The sequence below is a fragment of the Phocoena phocoena genome, chromosome 5 (assembly GCF_963924675.1).
Source record: "Phocoena phocoena chromosome 5, mPhoPho1.1, whole genome shotgun sequence".
Classification (NCBI taxonomy): domain Eukaryota; kingdom Metazoa; phylum Chordata; class Mammalia; order Artiodactyla; family Phocoenidae; genus Phocoena; species Phocoena phocoena.
In genome coordinates, this window is record NC_089223.1 from 125,349,696 (window position 1) to 125,373,521 (window position 23,826).

Consider the following 23,826-nt stretch of genomic DNA (forward strand, 5'->3'; position numbering starts at 1 on the left):
TGTGTTATTTTCCTATTACATCCTCCCTTCCTTGAATTGAGGAGAAGGAAATACTGTCCTAATATGTTAGTGAAGATACAGTCAATGTTTCATAAATAAACATAAGAGTAATAGGTGAAAAGTTAATTTTCCTAATTGTAGTTCACAACAATGTATGGCAGACATTTAATCCATTTAAGATTTATTTTTTTGCTAAAATTGAAAGCATTCTCTATGCCTTTTATTTTGTTTTTAACATCTTTATTGGAGTATAATTGCTTTACAATGGTGTGTTAGTTTCTGCTTTATAACAAAGTGAATCAGCTATACATATACATATATCCGCCTATCTCCTCCCTCTTGCATCTCCCTCCCACCCTCCCTATCCCACCCCTCTAGGTGGTCACAAAGCACCGAGCTGATCTCCCTGTGCTATGCGGCTGCTTCCCACTAGCTAGCTATCTTACATTTGGTAGTGTATATATGTCCACGCCACTCTCTCACTTTGTCCCAGCTTACCCTTCCCCCTCCCCCTGTGCTCAAGTCCATTCTCTACATCTGCATCTTTATTCCTGTCCTGCCGCTCGGTTCTTCAGAACCTTTTTTTTTTTTAGATTCCTTATATATTTGTTAGCACATGGTATTTGTTTTCCTCCTTCTGACTTACTTCACTCTGCATGGCAGACTCTAGGTCCATCCACCTCACTACAGATAACTCAATTTCATTTCTTTTTATGGCTGAGTAATATTCCATTGTATATATGTGCCACATCTTCTTTATCCATTCATCTGTCGATGGACACTTAGGTTACTTCCATGTCCTGGCTATTGTAAATAGAGCTGCAGTGAACATTGTGGTACATGACTCTTTCTGAATTATGGTTTTCTCAGGGTATATGCCCAGTAGTGGGATTGCTGGGTCATATGGTAGTTCTGTTTGTAGTTTTTTAAGGAACCTCCATACTGTTCTCCATAGTGGCTGTATCAATTTACATTCCCACCAACAGTGCCTTTTAGAGTGAGTTCTTTAAAAGCCATTTCACTTTCTTCACCTCTTTTTCTTCAAAGTCTCTGTGTAATGTTTTAGACCTTTAGTTTTCTCTGTGTAATGTTAGTGAATCCTGGGCACTAAAAACAAGGAGAGTATGGCACCCATTTTCTACCTCTCCTGGCATTTCTTATTTGCTGCTTCTATTTGTCTGTGGGCTTGAAATCCAGTTAGCCAGTCCTTTAGGATGATCTCTTGAATGTGGACTTAAAAAACTCACTTGTGAATAAAATGTATGAATTTATAACATCTGCTTTGGCCATTCATAGATTGATTTGCTTACAAGAGTGTTTTCGGCTTACTAGAACCCAGGTAGTTGGTGTTCCATATAAGGTATTTCTTCTTCTTAAGTGAGATGTTCCTGAGTATTTCTTTTATAATTTATATAATCAAGAGCCAAAAAAAAGGTAACTAATGTTATGGATCATATACTTAGCATTGTTGGTGAGCACATTCACATATATTAATCTCCTTTTAAATCCCTACCTTAGCTGATACAATAGGTGTTGAATAAATTGTAGTTTATTTCCTTACTCTTGCTAATAACGTAAATTATTTTCTTGTCGTTGCTTTTAACATAAGGGGTGATGTTGAGTATCCTACTGTGTAGAAGACATCCTGTGTACTGTATTGCTTAATGGTTCTCTCTAGGACTTTTCTCTTTAATTCTGTATCCAGAAGTTTAAAAGCTTAAGGCTTGGGCTTCCCTGGTGGCACAGTGGTTGAGAGTCTGCCTGCCGATGCAGGGGACACGGGTTCGTGCCCCGGTCCGGGAAGATCCCACATGCCATGGAGCGGCTGGGCCCGTGAGCCATGGCCACTGAGCCTGCGCGTCCGGAGCCTGTGCTCCGTGACGGGAGAGGCCACAACAGTAAGAGGCCCGCGTACCGCAAAAAAAAAAAAAAAAAAAAAAGCTTAAGGCTTAAATACCATTATAAAGCAGTCTCTCCCTTCCCCCCTCCCAAAATGTGAACAAATTCAAAGTAGACTCTGGAAGCTAATTGTTTTAAGCTTTACAGCAGAAGGTAAGAGGATAATAAGTTCTTTTTTACTGTTCCCTAGTTGCTGACACTGCTGGCTCTTAGGTCGATGAAACCCAGACATATATCAGTGAGCAACAGTAGGAGTTCTTTGTTTTTGTCTTTCTTTGCTTGAGAGTCAATTTATGAGAGATTATTTTATGGGCCTCATTTTTTCATTAAAAATTAAGATGGCGGGCTTCCCTGGTGGCGCAGTGGTTCAGAGTCCGCCTGCCGATGCAGGGGACACGGGTTCGTGCCCCGGTCCGGGAGGATCCCACGTGCCGCGCAGCGGCTGGGCCCGTGAGCCACGGCCGCTGAGCCTGCGCGTCCGGAGCCTGTACTCCGCAACGGGAGAGGCCGCACCGGTGAGAGGCCCTCGTACCGCAAAAAAAAAAAAAAAAATTAAGATGGCTTCGATTTTCCTGAAAAACCATAACATAGATTGCCAACTTTTCTTCGATACAGTATAAGGATATCTCAGAAAATGGACACTTTTCTTCTAGGTATTTATTAATATCTGGACATATTAGGAAGGTATTACAACTTAGGCTTCATGGCACAGTGAAGGATCAAAGAGACTATCGTACTAATGTACCACAATTTATTCCCCAGTTGTTGACAATTTGGGTTGTTTATCTTTCTATTTTTAAATTCAAAACATCTGATTACTTATATGTACCAGGTACTGTTCCAGGCACTGAGGATACAGTGGTAATAAGCAAGATAAAGAAGGTCCCCACCCATCTGTAACTTACATTCTAATGGAAGAGGATAGGCTAGAAGCAACAAGATACCATATAAATATAAAGGAAATTAACAGCAGGGGATACATAGTGGAAATTAAGTGATGAGGAAAGCCACCTGTGAGGAAGGAAAAGGAACGCTAGCCTGAAAGATGAAAAGGCAGTTTGAGAGTAAGGATCAGGTAGGTAGTTGTCCAGACAGAGAGAATAACAAAGGCCCTGACGGCAGGATATCCTTTTTTATTGTTACAGATACTAAGGTAGCTGATAATATAAAATACAGAAAAGGGGAGAGTGACAAAAAAAAAAAGAAATTGAGAAGGTAGATCAAGGGACAGATTAGATAATTATTCTGGATTTTATTCTTAAGTGCTTTTTCATTTATTCAGCAAATAACTAGAAGTACCTAAATTGTGTGTTTGGATATAGCAGTGAATAGAAAGACAGTCTCAGCCCTCGTGGAGTTTAAAATCAATTAGAGAAACCAGTCTAGAGGCACGTCCATTAACTTACCCACTAGTGATAATATTCCTATGAACCTTCTTAAAATTATTTTAAAAGACTAACAAATGACTCTCATATCAATTGTAAGATGTACAGTTTTCCACTTAATATATCTGAAATTGGGATGGGCCATGCAAATGATAATATATTTACTGTTGCCTATGGCAGTAATCATGAGAAGTTCTCATCATCTGTCTGTACATGTGTGAACTTGGTTGTTATTCCTAATGGCATGAGTAGGCAATTGCAACCCCTTGACATTAAACAACTTAAGGACCATTCAAGGAAGGAATATCAGTCCTGGTTGTTGTCCGAAAATAATCTGTTGACTCCTTCTGGTAAGTTAGAGAAAAAAACATCATAAAACTTGTAGAATAGGGGACTTCCTTTGGCGGTCCAGTGGTTAAGACTCCACTGCAGGGGGCACGGGTTCAATCCCTGGTCGGGGAACTAAGATCCCGCCTGCCACATGGCGTGGCCAAAAAAAAAAAAACACTCGTAGAAGATGTGTCAGTGGCTTATAAGAAAACATTAGAGACTATACAGGAGCAATTTTTAAACAAATGGCTGGGTCACTAATGCTCTTGATGGCACAGAGAACAATATTGTGTAGAAAAATTCAGACATCAACAACTTAAGTGATTTAGAAGAGTTGTATTCTTAATGTGGAGTAGTTTTAGAAATACCTTAACCATATTATTTGGTTTATTTCTTTTAGAGAGATGAATATATACACAATAGAAGAGCTTTTTCAATAAGTATAAAATAAAAATGCCAAGTGATAAAGTATTTTGGCCTTAATTGGCAGCATTGTTTTCTTAGTATTACATGAAATAGAGTTATTAATGTATTTGTGTCTTTCTGCATTACCCCAACTCGCCACTATTAACACATTTTCCACCACTTTTCCATCATAGGGTTGGGAAAATTGTAGAGTTGGAAGGTGGTAGGGCAGGGAGGATGGGGGTTGGAATTTCAGTAGCTGACCTTTTAATTACGAAGAACAGTGGTGTAAATTATCTTCTAACTTGTTTTTCTCTTTGGCACAAATAAGCATTTATTCAAGATAGCCTTCTGGACATTATATGTATACTTAACTATATATATATATATATATATATATATATATATATATATATGAAGACCTAAATTATCCTGATTCCTGAATTCCAAGCTTTCTCCTTTTTAGGAGGATGGTGGTGGGTAAGATTAAGAAAGACCAGAAAAACTTAATACTTGTGATTGTTTGCCAAGAGGAGAGTCCATCTTGGCAATCTTATGGGTTGAAAATTTGTCTTTTAGACATTAAGAAAAATAGTAAAAGTTTAAATTGTAATAATTCAGAGACATCTACTTAGACAGTTTTGATACATTTCGTTTGAGTATTTTCCTACATTTAAAAAATATAATTGAATTTATGTGTAATACTTAAATTTTATATCTTTTTCTCTTTATTTTCCCACATTAAGTTCTTTATAAACATTTTTCATGTCAAGTTTAATGTTCTCTTTTTTTGTGAATCTTCATTTGTGAATTTGACTTGAGAACAATTTTCCATTTATTTTGCAGTTATTTCGCCACAGGTAAATGAAACAAGATTTATTCACATAGCATCAAATAGATCTTTTCATTTTACTTACTACCTGTTAATCTAGTTATTTATAGTTACTCTCAAAAACAGCTTCTACTTCACTGTGTTCACATATTTGAAAACAGGCTTGAACTCTAAGATGCTGTTCATTACCAAACAAATAGAAAAAAGAAAGAAAGAAAAAGACTACAGATATTGTCAATTACATATTTTCTTTGCAGGATAAAATGCAGGTTGACCAGGAAGAAGAGGGTCATCAAAAATGTCATGCTGAACACACTCCAGAAGAAGAAATTGATCATACAGGAACCAAAACAAAGGTTTGTTATACTATTACTGTGGTTGTGTCTTTTTGAGATTGATATTTTGAGTTAATACATTTGCTGTGTAATGCATGCTTTTAATACACCTGGTGTTTTAAATTTCGTATTATGAAAGTATATAACCAGAATAAATACACTTCAGTGATTCACTATAGAAGATTTTTAAAAGAATGAACTCTAATATGAGTAAAATTATTTTTTGGTGGGAAAAAAAGATGTTTTTCATTACTTTTTTTTTCTCACTAAAAATCATGTAATCTCAGAAAATAGAAACCAGAATAGGACAAATGAAGAGAACTTAAATTAGCAATAATGCTGCATCTGAATATTAACCACTCTAAGCATTTTGCTGCATGTCATAAAGCTGTTTTTTGTGCAAAATAATATTTTGGAAGTAAAATTTTAAAGGATAAATGACTCTATTATTAAGAGTCATTATTAAGAAAATGATTGCTGATAGAAGAGAAGGGAGAAACACCCTGCCCCAGTCATCCCGATGAATGTGGCTACAGCTCTAAACTATCATCTTTGACAGATTTTTCTAACCTGAGCAGAATTTAATCTGTAATGGTTAGCTGTATAGATTTTTTCCAAAGGCTATAAAGATTCAGTTATAAATCCTAGTTGCTCAAGTAATATAAAACCTGAAACTCATTTTTCTAATTTTTTTTATTTTATTCAATGTTTGCCTTTAATTATTCAACAACTCTATTGAGATATAATTTACATACCATGCAATTCTCCCATTTAAAAGTACAATTCAAAGGTTTTTAATATACTCACAGAGTTATGCAATCATTATCACAATTTTACGTTTTCATCACTCCAAAAAGAAGCCCTGTACCCATTAGCAGTAACTCTTTATTTTCCTCCCACCCCTCCCCTTGCCAGCTCTAGGCACCCACTAATCTTTTTGTCTCATTGACTTGCCTGTTCTGGACATTTCATATAAAAACAGTCATACAATATGTAGTCCTTTAATGACTGGCTTCTTTCACTAAGCATGTTTTCAAGGTTCATCCAGGTTGTAGGATATATCAGTACTTCATTCCCTTTTATGGCTGAGTAATGTATCATACGGATGCATACCACATGTATTCATTCATCAGCTGATGGACACTTAGATTGTTTCTACTTTTTGACTATTACGAATAATGCTATTATGAACATATACAGGTTTTGTGTGGATGGATATTTTCATTTTTCTTGGGCGTGTACCTAGGAATGGAATTGCTGGGTCATATGGTATCTCTGTGTTTAATAATTTGAGGAACTGCCCAACTGTTTTCCAAAATGGCTGCAATATTTTACTATGTTGTCAAAAATGTATGAGGGTTTCCATTTCTCTATATCCTCACCAACTCTTCCTCTTTTTTTTTTTTTTTTTATTATAGTCATCCTAGTGGGTATGAAATGGGACCTCATTGTGGTTTTTATTTTATTTATTTTTGGCTGGGTTGGGTCTTCGTTGCGGTGCGCGGGCTTCGCATTGTGGTGGCTTCTCTTGTTGTGGAGCACGGGCTCTAGGCATGCGGGCTTCAGTAGTTTTGGCATGCGGGCTCTAGAGTGCAGGCTCAGTAGTTGTGGCACACGGGCTCCACTGCATGTGGGATCTTCCCAAACCAGGGCTCGAACCCATGTCCCCTGCATTGGCAGGCAGATTCTTAACCACTGTGCCACCAGGGAAGCCTCATTGTGGTTTTAATTTGCATTTCCAGCACAATATTTAGTGTATACAGGGTGTAAAATACTATCAATATTAAAATAATGTTTTTAATTAAAGTATAGTAGATGATAATAGTTTTGTTTGATTTTACTTTGTTTCATCAGAAGTCAGTCTCTTAAATATATTTTTAAGCTAGTTTTAGAAATTTATACTTTTCTTGCATTTCTTTTGCAGTCTGTACCCTCAGATAAACAAGAGCGATTAAACCAGACCGTTAAAAAAGGAAAAGTCAAGAGTATTGATCTACCTATCCAGAGTAGCCTGTGTAGGCAATTGGGCCAAGATCTTCTCAACATCTACATTGAAAATGAGGTATATAAATCAGAATTGATGTTGAAATAGGTGGTAGTGTGTCCTGAAATTTTTGTAGAAGTAAATGATTATCCGTCAAATTTGTGGAACTAGGCTATAACTCATAAGGAATTATTAAATAGATTATTGAACTATTTTATTTTGGACAAAATGCTGAGCTGTGTTTGTGTCATGTACAGTGTAACCTTCACCTTAGTTACATGAAAAACATGGATTGTCTCCACTATAGAGAAAGGCCTTTCCAATGCTAGTAATTCTTACCCCCTTTTATTGTGTCTTAACAGTAGCACACTCAGCAGACATTGTATAGGAAAGTATTACCAGCTCCCCTCTTCTAATGTGTTGTCCTTAAAGATTAACGTTCAAATCAGAATGTTTTCTGACTTCCATTTAATACTTTTTAGAATCTGTTGTTTCTTGAAATTTTCTTTACGTATTTACATGCTTCATTTTACAGTCTCTTGAGGAAAAGAGTTTGGTTTCTTTACCAATAGTTGTGTGTAAAAAGTAATTTTTTTATTTTAAAATTTACACTTAAGTGGTAGTTACTAATTTCTACAGGCTTGACTGACATTAAAGAAGGTCAGTTTTCTTTGAAGTGCCACATATTCTCTACTTGCTGCATGTTATTCTGGGAATTTCCTAAAGAGATTTTTGACTTTACAATGCTGCTCTTTCTAGTACCTAAGTATATCACCTATTCATTAGTTATTAAAGGCTACACTTTATGTGAAGCATTTCTATCTCTGGAAATAATTCTGAGATAATCCTGAATAATTCTGAATTTGTATGATTTGAGACTAATTTTCTCAAAGGAATGAATTGTAGGGAAGTGCAGCTAATGATAAATTTTGTGTATAAGATTTTTTCTTAAATTTTTAAATGGCTCACTATTTTTTAAATTTTAAAATAAAATTATTTTATTTATTTATTTTTGGCTGCGTTGGGTCTTTGTTGCTGTGGTGAGCGGGGGCTACTCTTCATTGCAGTGCGTGGGCTTCTCAAAGCGGTGGCTTCTCGTTGTGGAGCATGGGCTCTAGGTGCACGGGCTTCACTAGTTGCAGCATGCGGGCTCAGTAGTTGTGGCTCGCAGGCTCTGGAGCACAGGCTCAGTAGTTGTGGCGTACGGGCTTAGTTGCTCTGGGGCATGTGAGATCTTCCCAGAACAGGGATTGAACCTGTGTCCCCTGCATTGGCAGGCGGATTCTTAACCACTGTGCCACCAGGGAAGTCCATATCTCACTATTTTTTTTTCAAATTGGAATATAGTTACTTTACAATGTTGTGTTAGTTTCTGCTGTACAGCAAAGTGAATCGGTTATACCTATACATATATCCACTTTTTTAGATTTCCTGTCTCACTATTTTAAATTCACAAATATCAGTGCATTGTAGTATTACGTTTAAAATACTATGTTTTTGTTAAAGTACAAATTTTGTTTTTTATTAGTCTTCAGATTCTTTCTTTGCTTTTGATTTGACAATAATGATTTTTGCTAACATCTTTAAATACTTTGATACTTATTTAATCCTCAAACCTACGAAGTGTAAGTACTGTTAGAGATCTACATTTGATAGATGAGGAAACAGGCAGAGGTAGACTGAATCACCGAAGTTCAAAGAGTAACCTTTTGTTTTGGAGCCAGGTAGTCTGTCTCCAAAGCTCGAGATCACAGCCACTGTGCTGTGTCACTTACCAAAACCAACGTTTATTCAGTACCAGTTATGTGTCAGGCACTGTACTAAATAGTTTATGTGAATTACGTCAATCTTATTAACAGCCATACGAGACAGACAGAAGTAAGCGCTCTAGAATGAGAAAACTGAGGCTTAGGTTAGGTGACTTCGCTGCAATTTCAAAGGTAGTAAGTGGGAAACCTGGGATTTGAACACCAATATGTACAATGATATAGTCTATGGGGGTTTTTTTGCTTTTTGGGGGTTTTTTTGCCACTGTTGTGGCCTCTCCCGTTGCGGAGCACAGGCTCCAGACGCGCAGGCTCCGCGGCATGTGGGATCTTCCTGGACTGGGGCACGAACCCGTGTACCCTGCTTCGGCAGGTGGACGCTCAAACACTGCGCCACCAGGGAAGCCCTATGGTTTTTTTTTTTAAAAGCTTTTATTGAGGTATAATTCACATACCATACAATTCACTAATTTAAAGTGTACAGTTCAGTGGCTTTTGGTATTATTAATTTTTTAAATTGTAAAATATATATAACTTGAAATTTGCCATTTTAAGCGTACAATTCAGTGACATTAATTATATTCACAGTTATATAACCATTGCCACTATCTTTTTTAAAGATTTATTTATTATTCATTTATTTTATTTATTTTTGGCTGCATTGAGTCTTAGTTGCGGCACACAGGATCTTAGTTGAGGCATGCAGGATCTTTCGTTGCAGTGCATGGGCTTCTTTCTAGTTGTGGTGTGTGGGTTTTCTCTTCTCTAGTTGTGGTGCATGGGCTCTGTAGTTTGCGGCACGCAGGCTGTAGGTGAGGCACGTGAGCTCAATAGTGGTGGCACATGGGATCTTAGTTCCCTGACTCGAGATCGAACCCGTGTCCCCTGCATTCTAAGGCAGATTCTTTACCACTGGACCACCAGGGGAGTCCCACCATTGCCACTATCTTTTCCAAAACCTTTTCATCACCCCAAACCGAAACTGTAACCATTAAGTAATAACTCTCCCTTCCCCCAATCCCCAGTAAACCAATCTATTGATACTTTGTCTCTGTGAATTTGGTAGATAACTCATATAAATGTAATCATAGAATATTTGTCTTTTTGTGTCTGGCTTATTTCACTTAGCATAATGTTTTCAAGGTTTATCCACTTTGTAACATGTATCAGAACTTTATTTCTTTTTATAGTAGAGTAATATTCCATTTTGTATATATACATTTTATTTATCCATTCATCTGTTACAGATCAAGTGAGTTGTTTCCACCTTTTGGCTATTGTGAATAATGCTGCAGTGAACACTGGCATACAAATAACTGTTTGAGTTCCTGCTTTCAATTTTTTGGTTATATACCTAGGAGTGAAATTGCTGAGTCATAGTGTCATTCTTTTTTTTTTTTTAGAATTTATTTATTTATTTATTTATTATTTATTTTTGGCTGTGTTGGGTCTTTGTTGCTGCACACAGGCCTTCTCCAGTTGCGGTGAGTGGGGAACCACTCCTTGCCACGGTGCGGGGGCCCCTCACTGCAGTGTCTTCTCCTGCTGCGAAGCACGGGCTCCAGGTGCACGGGCTTCAGCAATTGTGGCACATGGACTCAGTAGTTGTGGCTCGGGGGCTGTAGAGCACAGGCCCAGTAGTTGTGGCACACAGGCCCAGCTGCTCCACGGCGTGTGGGATCTTCCCAGACCAGGGCTTGAACCCGTGTCCCCTGCATTGGCAGGCAGACTTGCAACCACTATGCCACCAGGGAAGCCCCATATTGTAATTCTTTGTTTAGCTTCTTTAGGAGCCACAATACTGTTTTGTCCTAAGCTGCAGTATTTTACATTCCCAACAGCAATGTACAAGGGTTTCAAATTTTCCAAATCATCATCAACACTTATTATGTTCCATTTCTTCGATTATATCATCCTAGTAGGTGTGAAGTAGTATTTCATTGCAGTTTTGGTTTGTATTTCCCTAGTGTTTTCATGGCAGCTAATCTGAAACTTTTTGAATAGGGGAAGATGATAATGCAGGACAAATTAGAGAAAGAAAGAAATGATGCGAAGAATGCTGTTGAAGAATATGTATATGATTTTAGGGACAAGCTTGGCACTGTCTATGAAAAATTCATCACTCTAGAAGTAAGTCTAACTTTTGTAGTTTTGCTTGAGAATGCTAATATGAATTATGTAAATAAATGTACCAAATGTGTTATTGTTGTCAATCTTTTTGAGCACATTTAGGAATGGTCCTTAGTTATTTTTCCAAATTACAGAAGGCTGGTGAGAAAGATGTTTATAAATAAAAAGTCAGAAAAAAATAATTTTTTACACTTGAAAAACATTTTGTGCTGCCTTGATGACTTTTATTTCTAAGGAGAGCATTTTCAATCAGTATCTCTTAAATGTATAACTAGGACTTGAGAAAACTGTCTGCAATATTGGAAGACACAGAAAATTGGCTTTATGAAGAAGGAGAGGACCAAGCTAAACAGATTTATGTGGATAAGCTTCAAGAACTAAAGGTAAACTTTTTAAAGTCCGTGTTAGTGTTGAACAGAACATTAAGTTGTCCTAAAAATTACGGTGTAAGAGCACAGTGTATGTGTTTAATAAATATATAAGAAATTACTAAGGCAGGTATGTGTAAGAGGAAGTGTTCTCTGAATTTGAGGTGAGTAATGCTACATGATAACTGAAATTAAATAATGTATAATCATATTTGTCTATCATGATACTCAGATATAAAAATTTAGCAGATGACCAGAGTGTTAATATTACTTTCATACAAGCCATATGTTTCTGAGATGTCATTAATAAGTGATTTGTCAACCTGACCCCTTATCCATTAAAGGAGTTACCCTTGCTCTGCTTCTTTCCCCCTTGACTGCTCTGAGTTTGAGGAGTAATAAACTGCCCTTTCCTGTTTTCACATTATAACTAATGTGAAATTAGTGGGACACCAGGCCAGCAAAGAACTTCAGAAATAGTAACCCTGCTCTTCAGTGTCCTTTTACAAAGAAATAAGGAGATGTGTCCACCAGCTGCCCTTTTTCTACTAGGTCAGTGGTCTGACTTTAAGAAAAGACCACTATTACTCTGTTCCTCCTGCTTGCTACCCAGCGCTCCCCCCACACAGAAAAAAAAATGCTTTAAAAGATTAGAAGTTCAGATTGGAAGGATGACAGGAAATTTTCCTTCCTAGTGTGAATCATAGCAGTCCTTTAATGTGCACATGAATTACCGGGGGCCCTTACTGAAAAGCAAATTATGGCTCAGTATATCTGAGTTGGGCCCATGATTCTGCACTTTTTTTTTTTCTTTTTGCGGTACACGGGCCTCTCACTGTTGTGGCCTCTCCCGTTGCGGAGCACAGGCTCCAGACGCACAGGCTCAGCGGCCATGGCTCACGGGCCCAGCCGCTCTGCGGCATGTGGGATCTTCCCGGACTAGGGCACGAACCCGTGTCCTCTGCAGCGGCAGGCAGACTCTCAACCACTGCGCCACCAGGGAAGCCCGATTCTGTACTTTTTAATAAGTTTCTGGGAGATTCTGATGCTGCTGGTCCCTGAACCATTCTTTGAGTAGCAAGTGAATACACAGATGCTAGGTGATGACATTAATAAGGACTTCTAGCGTATGGGAAAAGGAAGCCCTTTAGGGATTGGCGGGGGTGGTGTGTGCAAAAGAAGTTAATACCTTGCAAAAATTACCTTCATGCCAATAAATTACTTTCAAAGGGAATAATTAAAAAGCAACTTGAAAACCTAAGCTTATGAATGCAAAACTAGCTTTACTGTATTTTATCTTGGTGGTTTTTACTCCCCATCTCCCTAAAATATATATACTTGGGGCTGGAGGCGCAAACCAGGCAGCTGAGGCTAATAGAAATAACTGAAAAGCCCAGCAGCTCCCAGAATGGATTATTTCGCTTCAAATATATAAGTAACCATAGAAATGAATGTTATAGATGTTTTCACAGGCTTTACTGTTTTTTTTTGAGATGGCTTTTAGGAATTAAAATGCTTTCAAAAACATTAACAATAAAAAGTATGATGTGTAAAGAGACTAAATGCAATATGGTATCCTGGAACAGAAAAAGATGAAATCCACATAATCTGGAGTTCAGTTAATAGTAATACACCAGTGTTGGTTTCTTAGTTTTGACAAATATACCACGAGGTATAAGATGTTAACATTAGAGAAAAGGCGCTTGGCTCTTTATTGTTTCCTTTGTAACTTTTCTGAAAACCTAAAATTGCTCTAAAATAAGCTGATTTTTATTTAAATATGTAAAGGATTTGAAAGAAAATATTTGTCTTTCTAATGCATTCCCCTCCTCAAAGTTATAGGAGGCTGTTTTAAAATTTAGAAACTCCCTCCTACCAGGCACCTGGGGCAAGGGACTGAATGGGTTTTTTTGTTTTTAAGCACTATACTTAAAATACACATCTTAATCTAATGAATAAATGTAACAAATAATATTCAATAGGTATTAAATATCAGGAAATCCCAGTAATCATGTTGCTTTTAGAGAGTTATATGCATTATAAATATTTGAAACCAAGTTTCAAATACATGAGTCCTGCACACAGTGTATAGTCCTTATGGTTTTCTTAACGGTTTTATAGACTTTGAACACGTAACTTTAAAGTAATTAAAGATTTTCTTTGGATTTGAGAGGAATCAAGAGGTAATCTTAATGAATGAGAGAAGATAGGCATTCCTGTGTAGGATTCAGTAAGCAAATAACAACTGGAACTCATCTCCATGTAGGAAAACAAGAGGGGACATATTTTAATCTGACCAGCTTTCTTTCCTATTCATCATTCTGTAAGGGCCCAATAGAAGTTGTTTTCTGTTAATAACTTTTTCTTTTTAAAAAACTTGTGTTAACAGAAATATGGCCAGCCAATTCAAATGAGGTACGTGGAACATGAAGAGAGACCAAAAGCTTTAAACGACTTGGGAAAAAAGATCCAACTTGTCATGAAAGTTATAGAAGCATACAGAAACAAGGTATTGAATTCATAAAGTAAACTGGTGTGTATTACGCAGAGAGGGTGGGGTAAATCTAAAAATTCTCAACTACAAAGCTATAGCAGTTGTTGCTACCAAATTCCAGAGACATTGTGCACCAAACTTAACCTTTTTTTTCTTTACTGTAAAATTATCAGTAAAGGATACTGATAATTTCAAATACAGTGCAGATATGTGGCTTTAATCTTTTAAAATTCCCTAAAACTATATTATAAATTTAATCCAGTGACCAAATTCATTGTTTTCTTCTTAGGTGTTTCATTATAGTGCAGAAGGTTTTTTTGGACCTTTTTTAATTTACAGGCCTCTTTGAAACTGGACTCTGCTAGCATTCATTTTGTCCCTTGGCCTCTTTTTCTTTTGGTTGCACTTTGTCTTCCAGTCTTTCAGTCATCTGTAACTCCCGTATCATTTATTGTTTTATATATGTGCCCAAATCTATCTTACTACCCTTAACCTTTCCACTGTTTTTCAGCCTGAAATATTTAGTTGTATAGATAATATCTCCATTTGGATGTAACAGTAAGATTTGACAAAATTAAGCTGATGATTTTTTCCCTCTAAATCAGAGGTTAGCAGGCTTTTTCTTTAAATGAACAAATAATAAATATTATAGGCTCTGTAGGCCTACCATCTCTATACAACTACCCAACTTTGCCATTGTAGTGCAAGAGCAAACACACAATGTGTAAATGAATGGGCATGGCTGTGTTCCAGAATAACTTTATTTAAAAATTCAGTAAGTTGGATTTGGCCTGCAGGACAAGTTTGCTGACTCCTGTTTTAAACAGATATCCACTATAATTCCCCCAGGTTTTACCACTGATGTTAAAATTGCATCAGTGGGCTGGAGAGGCCAGCACCAGAAAGATTTAGGCAGGGTATTATCATAGCTTACATTTACCAGGCACTTTGCATGAATTATCTCACTTTATTCTCACAAGAATGTATTATGTAAGAGAAGTGCAGTGCTTAAGCAAACTTGTCAAGGATTACACAGGTAGGTTAAGAGAAGCAGTCAGGATAAAACCTAAGCAATCTGAAACATACAGACCCTTAACGACTATACTGCTTTTCACTACACAATGTGGAGGGTGATTGCTTATTTTAGGAATAAAGATTTGTAAATTCTGTAAAATAAAGAGTGCAATCCAGCCTACCTAAAAGAATAATCCAGGTACTGATTGTGAATGTGCCTGCCAATATCAGTGTCCATATAAGTACAAATAGAATTTAAGGATAAAGGAAAAGTAAGAAGGAACAAGCAGACAAATAAAAACACCAAGAGTATTTCACATCTGGTATTGGAAGATCTGTATACAACTACCATAACCTAGTGTTCGCCAGGCTGTAGCAGTCTTCTTGAGGATGCAGGTTTAAAATATTATTCACAGCAAGGCAAGATTTCACTTATGCTCAAGAATTTTGAGTTACTACGTTCCAGGCTCTCTTCAAGGTGCTGGAACTACAGCATCAAACAAAACACTGAACTTGTTTCTAATATGCTTCAGTGGGAAGAGATAGACAATAAATGAGTTACTATGAAGTAGTCAGATGGTGATAAGGGCTATGGGAAAAGTAAGGGACTGCCATAGGTGGAGATTTGTCAGAAATGCAGACTAATAAGATGACATCATGTGAGGGGAGAATTAAAGGACATGAGGGTTCAAGATGTATGATAACTATAAAAAGAATGTCCTTAACAAAGGGGGAATAGCAGTTGCAAAGGGGAGAATGTGTTGGAGTAACAGTAAGGAAGCCAGTGTGGCTCAGAACATTGCGGGGTGGGATTATCAGCTGCCAGATCACGAAGGGCCTAGTGGGCCATTATAAAAGTTTGGATTTTACACTAAGATAGGAATCCACTGGAGGCTTTTGAGCATAGAATTCTAAATTTTGACTTTTCTTTTAAAGGCTACGGAAGCAGAGAGACTAGTTAAAACATTAGAATAACACAAGCAAGCAGTGATGGAGCCCTGAACCCAGAGAGTGGAGGGGGAAGAAGTGGTTGGATTTCTGCTGCATATATTTTGAAGGCAGAGCCAATAAGATTCACTGATAGATTTTATGTAAATATAACAGAAAGAGGAGTCAAATGACTCCAAGGATTTTTGGCCTGCAAGGGTGAAGTTGCCATTTACTGAGACGGGGAGAACTTGGAAGAGTAGGTGGGGAGGTAATCATGAGTTTGAAACATAGGTAAGTCGTTTCAGACATTACAAATAAGAATTCAAGTTGGAAGTTGGCTATAGAGTAGGGAGTTCAGGGAAGAGGTTCAGGCTAGAGATTTTTTTAAAAGCATGCAGGGGGCTTCCCTGGGGGCGCAGTGGTTGAGAGTCTGCCTGCCGATGCAGGGGACACGGGTTCGTGCCCCGGTCAGGGAAGATCCCACATGCCGCAGAGCGGCTGGGCCCATGAGTCATGGCCACTGAGCCTGCACGTCCGGAGCCTGTGCTCCGCAACGGGAGAGGCCACAACAGTGAGAGGCCCGCGTACCGCCAAAAAAAAAATAAAATAAAAAAGCATGCAGATAGAGGGATGAATGGGGAGGAGATCCTCTTTCTATATGTTGCATTGTCATTTCTTTCTGGTTTTGAGACTGCCAGTCTAAATCATCACATCTTAAGATCGTTGCCTACATGTGACAGCTGCAGTTGTCTCTTTCAGACAAAATTTTATTATGTATTGGGTTGGCCAAAAGGTTCATTCGGTTTTTTTGTAAGATGGCTCTACTAGCGCTTAGTTGTCTTAAACTTCATTCAAAACAATTTTATTAGATTGTATTTTGACAGCTGTCATATCAGCGTGCATTTTAAAAACAACATCAAAATTGGTGAATTTTTGTGTAGCCATTTTAATAATGAAGATGGAAGAAAACAACATTTTCGGCATATTATGCTTTATTATTTCAAACAAAGTAAAAATGCAACTGAAAAACAAGATTTGTGCAGTGTATGGAGAAGGTGCTGTGACTGAACAGATGTGTCAAAAGTGGTTTGTGAAGTTTAATGATGGACATTTCTCGCTGGATGATGCTCCACAGTCAGGTAGACCAGTTGAAGTTGACAGCGATCAAATCGAGACATTGAGAACAATCAATGTTATACCACGCGGGAGATAGCCGACATACTCAAAATATACAAATCAAGTGTTGAAAATCATTTGCACCAGCTTGGTTATGTTAATCACTTTGATGTTTGGGTTCCACATAGGTTAAGCGAGAAAAACCTTGACCATATTTCCGAACATGATTCTCTACTTAAATGTAATGAAAACGTTTCGTTTTTAAAACAAATTGTGAGGGGCAAAGAAAAGTGAATACTGTACAATAATTTGGAACGGAAGAGATCATGGGGCAAGCGAAATGAACCACCACCACCACCATGAAAGGCCGGGCTTCATCCAAAGAAAGTGATGTTGCATATATGGTGGGATTGGGAGGGAGTCCTCTATTATGAGCTCCTTCTGGAAAACAAAAAGATTAATTCCAACAAGTACTGCCCCCAGTTAGACCAACTGAAAGCAGCACTCGATGGAAAGCGTCCGGAATTAGTCTACAGAAAACGCATGATCTTCCATCAGGATAACCACGTGTTTCTTTGATGACCAGGCAAAAACTGTTACAGCTTGGCTGGGAGGTTCTGATTCATCTGCCATATTCACCAGATATTGCACCTTTGGATTTCCACTTATTTTGGTCTTTACGAAATTCTCTTAATGGAAAAAATTTCAGTTCCCTGGAAGACTGTAAAAGGCCTGGAACGGTTCCTTGCTCAAAAAGAAAAAGTTTTGGGAAGATGGAATTATGACGTTGCCTGAAAAATGGCAGAAGGTAGTGGAACAAAAGGGTGAATGCGTTGTTCAGTGAAGTTCTTGGTGAACATGGAAAATGTGTCTTTTATTTTTACTTAAAAACCAAAGGCACTTTTTGGCCAACCCAGTAATTCTTGTCAACAACTTAAACATATTCTGTTGTACAGTCAGAATTTTCTATCTAGCTTGCTATGTGCCTGCTTAACTTATTTTTCTTTACTCCCTGACAAATTTAAGTCCATGCAGCTTCTTTCTTGGCTAAATACTACTTTTTCCTCTAATACTCTTCACCATTCTTTTCCAAACCTGACTTCTTCAGAAGGCCTTTCCTTTTAAAACCCCATACTGATTTTTCTTTCTCCCAGTTTCTTCAGTTCTGTGTAGTCTGTAAATGGCTTCTTCACATGTGTATGTGTGAGGTGTACACTCAATAAGAGTCTTAACTCTTTTAAGCAGAAATTATCAATAAATTGGTGCTTATTGAAAAACCTGTTACATTAAGTATTTTTTTTTCCTAATAGGATGAAAGATACGATCATTTGGATCCTGCTGAAATGGAAAAAGTTGAAAAATATATCAGTGAAGCCATGAGTTGGCTGAACAGTAAGATGAATGCACAGAACAAACTAAGTCTCACTCAAGATCCTGTGGTGAAAGTTTCAGAAATAGTCGCAAAGTCAAAGGTAAGAAACTATAAACTTCTTTTTCATGGGGTCAGTCACTAAACATTTTTAATAGGAGCCATACTTTGAGAAATAATCAGCTTGGCAGAAGAATACAGAAAAACAGGAATTTGAGGCTAATCTTTAATTTGGGGGAAAAAAAAACATTCTAGGTGGGACATCTCTGTTCCTTGATTTAATTAGTCATATACACAAAGCTGTTTTTTAGATTTTAAGTGTAATACAGAATGAAGTAAAGCAATGTGACAACTCCAAATATGTCCGATTTTTCTAGGCTGTATAATACTTCTGAGCCTCCATTGTAAAACTGCAATATATGTTTGTCTTTGACGTAGATTGAAACGTGTAAAATTCCATGGTAAAGTCTTACTTATGAGATAAACTTTCCAGTTTAAAAAACATTACTACTGAAAATGTCAAAGGTTATAGAAAACACTATGAAAAACACAGGGACAAACATGATAATAAAGATCAGCATCTAAGTAGAAAAATGAGTAAAGACATTGGTAAAACATCTGACAAAGAAAGAAATACATATCCAATAAACATATGAAAAGGTGTTCATCTTCATTACTAATCTAAGAAATGCGAATCTCTTCTCTCTGATTTGGTTGTGTGTTTACATTCACAATCTTTGCCATAATTGCCAAGGGTGTGAAAAAATGGACGCCGTTCCTGAGCAACTTGGTTAAATTTGTTACCGTTTTTCTGGGACATCATTTCAGAATATGTATAGAAATTTAAAATGAGTTTACCCTTTAGTGCAGAAATCACAATTCTAGGAATTCACCTTAATTTGACTGTTGCATAAGTATATGCAGATAAATACCCTTGCTTATGATAGCAAAAAACTGGCGACAACCTAAATACCTATCAGTAAGAAACTAGATAAATAAATTGATGCATATTTCAATATTAAAACACATTTCAACAATTAAATATAGTATTTAAGATATCAGAGGTAAATCTATTTAGATATATAGATTTATACAACATATTCAGTGAAAAAGGAAAGATAACTTTATTTAGATTCTGTAATCTCACTGTATCAATTAGCATGTTCATAGATTTGTATGTTTGGAGATGTGTGTGTGCATGGACATACATCTAGGATGCTCACCAAAAGGTTAGTTATGTTAATCTATAGGAGATGGAATTTCAGGTGATTCTTTTTAATCTGGTTCAGTATGTCTTTAGGTATTTGATTCATTTTTAAAACAAAAACAGGTTTTAGGGTGTTTTTAATTGGAGTATATTTGGTTTGCAAGATTAGTTTCAAGTGTACACACAGTGATTAATGTTTTATAGATTATACTTCAAAGTTATTATAAAATATTGGCTATATTTCCTATGTTGTACAATATATCCTTGTAGCTTATTTATTTTATACATATTAGTTTGTACCTCTTAATCCTCTACCTGTATCTTTCCCCTCCCCAGTTCCCTCTCCCCACTGGTAACCTCTAGTTTGTTTATATCTGTGAATCTATTTCTTTTTTGTTATATTCACTCATTTGCTTTATTTTTAAAATTCCACATGTAAGTAATAACATACAGTATTTGTCTTTTTCTATAAGCATAATACCCTCCATGTTGTTGCAAGCGGCAAATTGTCATTCTTTTTTCATGGCTGAGTAGTAATATTCCATTGTATATACGTGCCACATCTTCTTTGTCCATTCATCTGTTGATGGACACTTAGGTTGCTTCTTATCTTGGCTATTGTAAATAATGCTGCTTAGGAACATTAGGGTGCATGTATCTTTTCAAATTAGTATTTTCATTTTTTCTGGATATATACCCAGAAGTAGAATTGCTGGATCATATGGTAATTCTATTTTTAGCTTTTTGAGGAACCCCCATACTGTTTTCTATAATGGCTGTACCAATTTACATTTCCACCAGACGTGTACCTAGAGTTCCCTTTTCCCTATATCCTTGCCAAAATTTGTTATTTTTATTATTTTTGATGATAGCCATTCTGACATGTGTGAGATATGTCACTGTGATTTTGATTTGCGTTTTTCTGATGATTAGTGATGTTGAGCAACTTTTCCTGTACCAAAATGGGTATTTAAAATCATAAAATAAGAGTATTTTCCTTTTGAGAAAGTTTGGCAAAGAATCTATAGTAATTTACTCCTAATCAGATGAGATGCAGAGTGTGATAACAGTTTGCACTAAAACACTCCCCAAGGATGTTACTTTCTGTGTTTCCGTCCCTATCCCAATATCTGTGACACTGGTCTTGAAAGAACTTAAAGTGTTTCAGTAGCTTTATCTGAAATGGTCTTTTATTTCTGTGTAGAAAAAGCAAGGATATGGAAAATATATCTCTTTTAAATTATTAAGTTGAATTTACTTTCATGGCTTATTTTTCCTTCAACAGAAAAGGCTACTGAGCTGTTTTCAGAAAGTAAATGAAGACAGTGTGTATATTTATATAATTCCATTTATTAAAACTTTTTTGTAAATGTTGAGAAATTTTAATTTATGCAATAGGTATTACATGATGTAATTTTCATAACAGAGCTCTCGGCATAATTTAAAGGAATGAATTAAAATTCATTCCTGGGAGTTCCCTGGCGGACCAGTGGTGAGGACTCCGCAGTCTCACTGCCAAGAGCCCAGGTTCAGTCCCTGGTCGGGAAGCTAAGACGTCGCATGCTGCGCAGTGCAGCCAAAAAAATAAATAAAATAAAAAGTATTCCCGCCAAAATACACTGTATTCATATTATGAGGAAAACATTTTAGGAACAGTAAATACAGAATATTTTGTTAAAGACTGAATAGTTTCTTATCACCCCTGACAAACACTAGCCGAGAAGGTCAATCGGTAGTTTAAGAATTAGTTGATTATCTAGCTGAGCCAACAGCTATTCAGGAATGTGGAATTATGTGGAAATTTAGAAAGTTAAAGTGGACTTTAGAATGTTAATGGTAACTTGTTACATAATATTTTTAATATAATCAATTTTCTTCATGTCTTTAGGAACTGGATCATTTCTGTAACCCCATCATTTATAAGCCCAAACCAAAAGTAGAGGTTGCTGAAGACAAGGCAAGAGCTAATAGTGAACACAACGGACCAGTGGATGGACAGAGTGGGACTGAAACTAAACCAGATACAACAAAAGACAGCACACAGCATACTAAATCTTCTGGAGAGATGGAAGTGGACTAAGTCTTAATTTCAGCTTCACGTAATTCAAACAGTGCAAGTAACCACAGGGTCCATTCTTCTTTTACATCTGGTACACACAACAGACGTTTAGTTGTTCTTAACCACTTTTTGTCATTTGTTTTTTGGAGTAGTTTTGAAAAGTGTTTTATATTGAGTGCACCTCCTGTTCATTTCCATTGCTGCTTAATGTGAAGATTTAGCTGAATATACATTAACAAGTCAGTTTAAGCTTTCCTAATATATTTTATGTCAAAGATGCAAGATTGATAAGTAGCTGGCAACCTTATTTAAAGCTTCTACTTGGATAAACCTCAGCTCCTTTATTCAGGAAAGGATACTGTATTGTGCTACTGTTGCAGAAGCATAGATTTAATTGCATCATTATTTTGAAAAACAAATATTGAAACTGATGTGGTTTAAAGCCACCAAGTCACTGACATTTTTCTAGTTATGGTATTGTTATAATTTAAATATTAAAACAAATAAGAGGTTCCTTGACAAATTAGTCCATCTCGGTGTGCCATGAGAACTTCAAAACCTTGTTTTCATCATATAAATGAACTAAATCACACATTGAAAAGGAAAATGCACAATTTTATGTTAAGGTGACACCAGCAGTTAGCTTCTTTTCATTAGTCATGTGGATTGATGTTTCTTAGAGTAGTTCAGTGTCTTTAGCACTTGAAACTTCTGATCTACTTGTCCTGAAGACCAGCTGCTGCTAAAGTGATGCTGGCCCAAAAATGATGAAGCATTTTTGATGAAAATACCTTCATGTTAAGGGGGAAATGCTGTTGACCTACACAGACATGCATCTGTGACGTTGATAACCTTGTTTTAGTTTTAGTAGTTGTTTTGGTCTTCTTATTGATTTTGTTAATATGTTAACAGAGGGCAGGGAGAAACGGCACAATGTGTATTGCGTTATATACATTTATCACTGATTTACTTAATGTTAACATATAAACACTAAATAAGCAGTAATACTTGAAAAGAAGCACTTATACCATAGGTCTTAGGAAATACTGCTTGTAATAAACTTAACTGTGTTACACATCAACAGGCAAAATATAGAATGTTACATAGTGTAATATGATGTGATTAAATTATAGTTCCTGCTGTTACAATACCTGTTCAGACCTTGGCTCCAGTTTTGGTGCTTCATATATAAATTATGTGGGTTGAAGGGCTGTGAAATTAAGATATTTTAAAGACTTAATCTGTGCTTCATCACCAGACTTGTTCACACTGTTCAGTTCTGTGCAGAAGCTTGATATGGGAGCAGAATGAAATGACTTTTCAACCTACAAGAAAAAGAAGCATAGACAATGCATGGGCACTTGTGTTCTTAATGCCAATCAACTAGATTGACATAGGTTAAAATTTTGAAAGGCTCAGTTTTCCCCAAAGCTACATCATCTTTATACTAAGGATTTAAAAAAAATTAATATGGACTTTTCTTAAGTAATAAAAATTGAGAGTTTAATATCTTTAGGGATAGTCGTTACTTCTCACAACTAGTTCTCTAAGAGAGATTCTGTTTCTACAGTGTAGTCTGCACTGAAAGGAAAGTATGGAGCAGTGCATTTTGCAGGGATTTTTATTCATTTTTGAGGGAGATGTCCCTTTTTTGCATTAAAAAATCATATAGACCCAATATATTTTTTAATGTTTTCAAACTAATGAAGTAATTATATACATTAGTAATGATGAAATACATTTTTTTAAAAGCATGTTTGTTACTTTTCGTTGGTATGTTGAATATATAGGTTCACTTCAGTAAGAGCATAAAGTTATGAAAGGGAATATATAACAGTACACATAGGGCATTCACAGCTTTTTAAGAAGAAAATCTCCACCCACTTTGTTAGGAGCTGTACCTCCAAAACTAATTGGGAATATATGGGAACAAAGCTTTCTGCATCTGAATTGTGTAGTAAATCCTGACATTTTCCAGTTCCATAAGTCAGTTTATATAGTTTTGTGTTTTAGTCAGAATTATAACATTCCAATTCCTGCAGTTATGTAACACTTCATTTAATAAGTTAAATACATCCAAAGATAATATGTATACTTTTCCTACCCATTTATTCAACTTAAATGATTTTCAAAAGCCCTTAACCTTATAATTATTTATTGAATACGGTAATAAAAGAGAAAATGTTCTCAATATAGTTTTGGG

General features: G+C 36.4%; 1 protein-coding gene across 1 annotated transcript in view; it reads left to right on the plus strand.

Annotated features, from left to right (window-relative positions):
• Positions 1–21,644, plus strand: part of HSPA4L (heat shock protein family A (Hsp70) member 4 like) — a 48,827-nt gene extending 27,183 nt beyond the window's left edge. The window contains exons 13-19 of the mRNA XM_065877280.1: positions 5,109–5,207; positions 7,111–7,248; positions 10,941–11,066; positions 11,342–11,449; positions 13,824–13,943; positions 18,299–18,460; positions 21,453–21,644. Of these exons, the coding sequence (XP_065733352.1) occupies positions 5,109–5,207; positions 7,111–7,248; positions 10,941–11,066; positions 11,342–11,449; positions 13,824–13,943; positions 18,299–18,460; positions 21,453–21,644 (945 nt within the window). The remainder of the gene's footprint in view (positions 1–5,108; positions 5,208–7,110; positions 7,249–10,940; positions 11,067–11,341; positions 11,450–13,823; positions 13,944–18,298; positions 18,461–21,452) is intronic.
• The last annotated feature ends 2,182 nt before the right edge of the window (positions 21,645–23,826 follow it).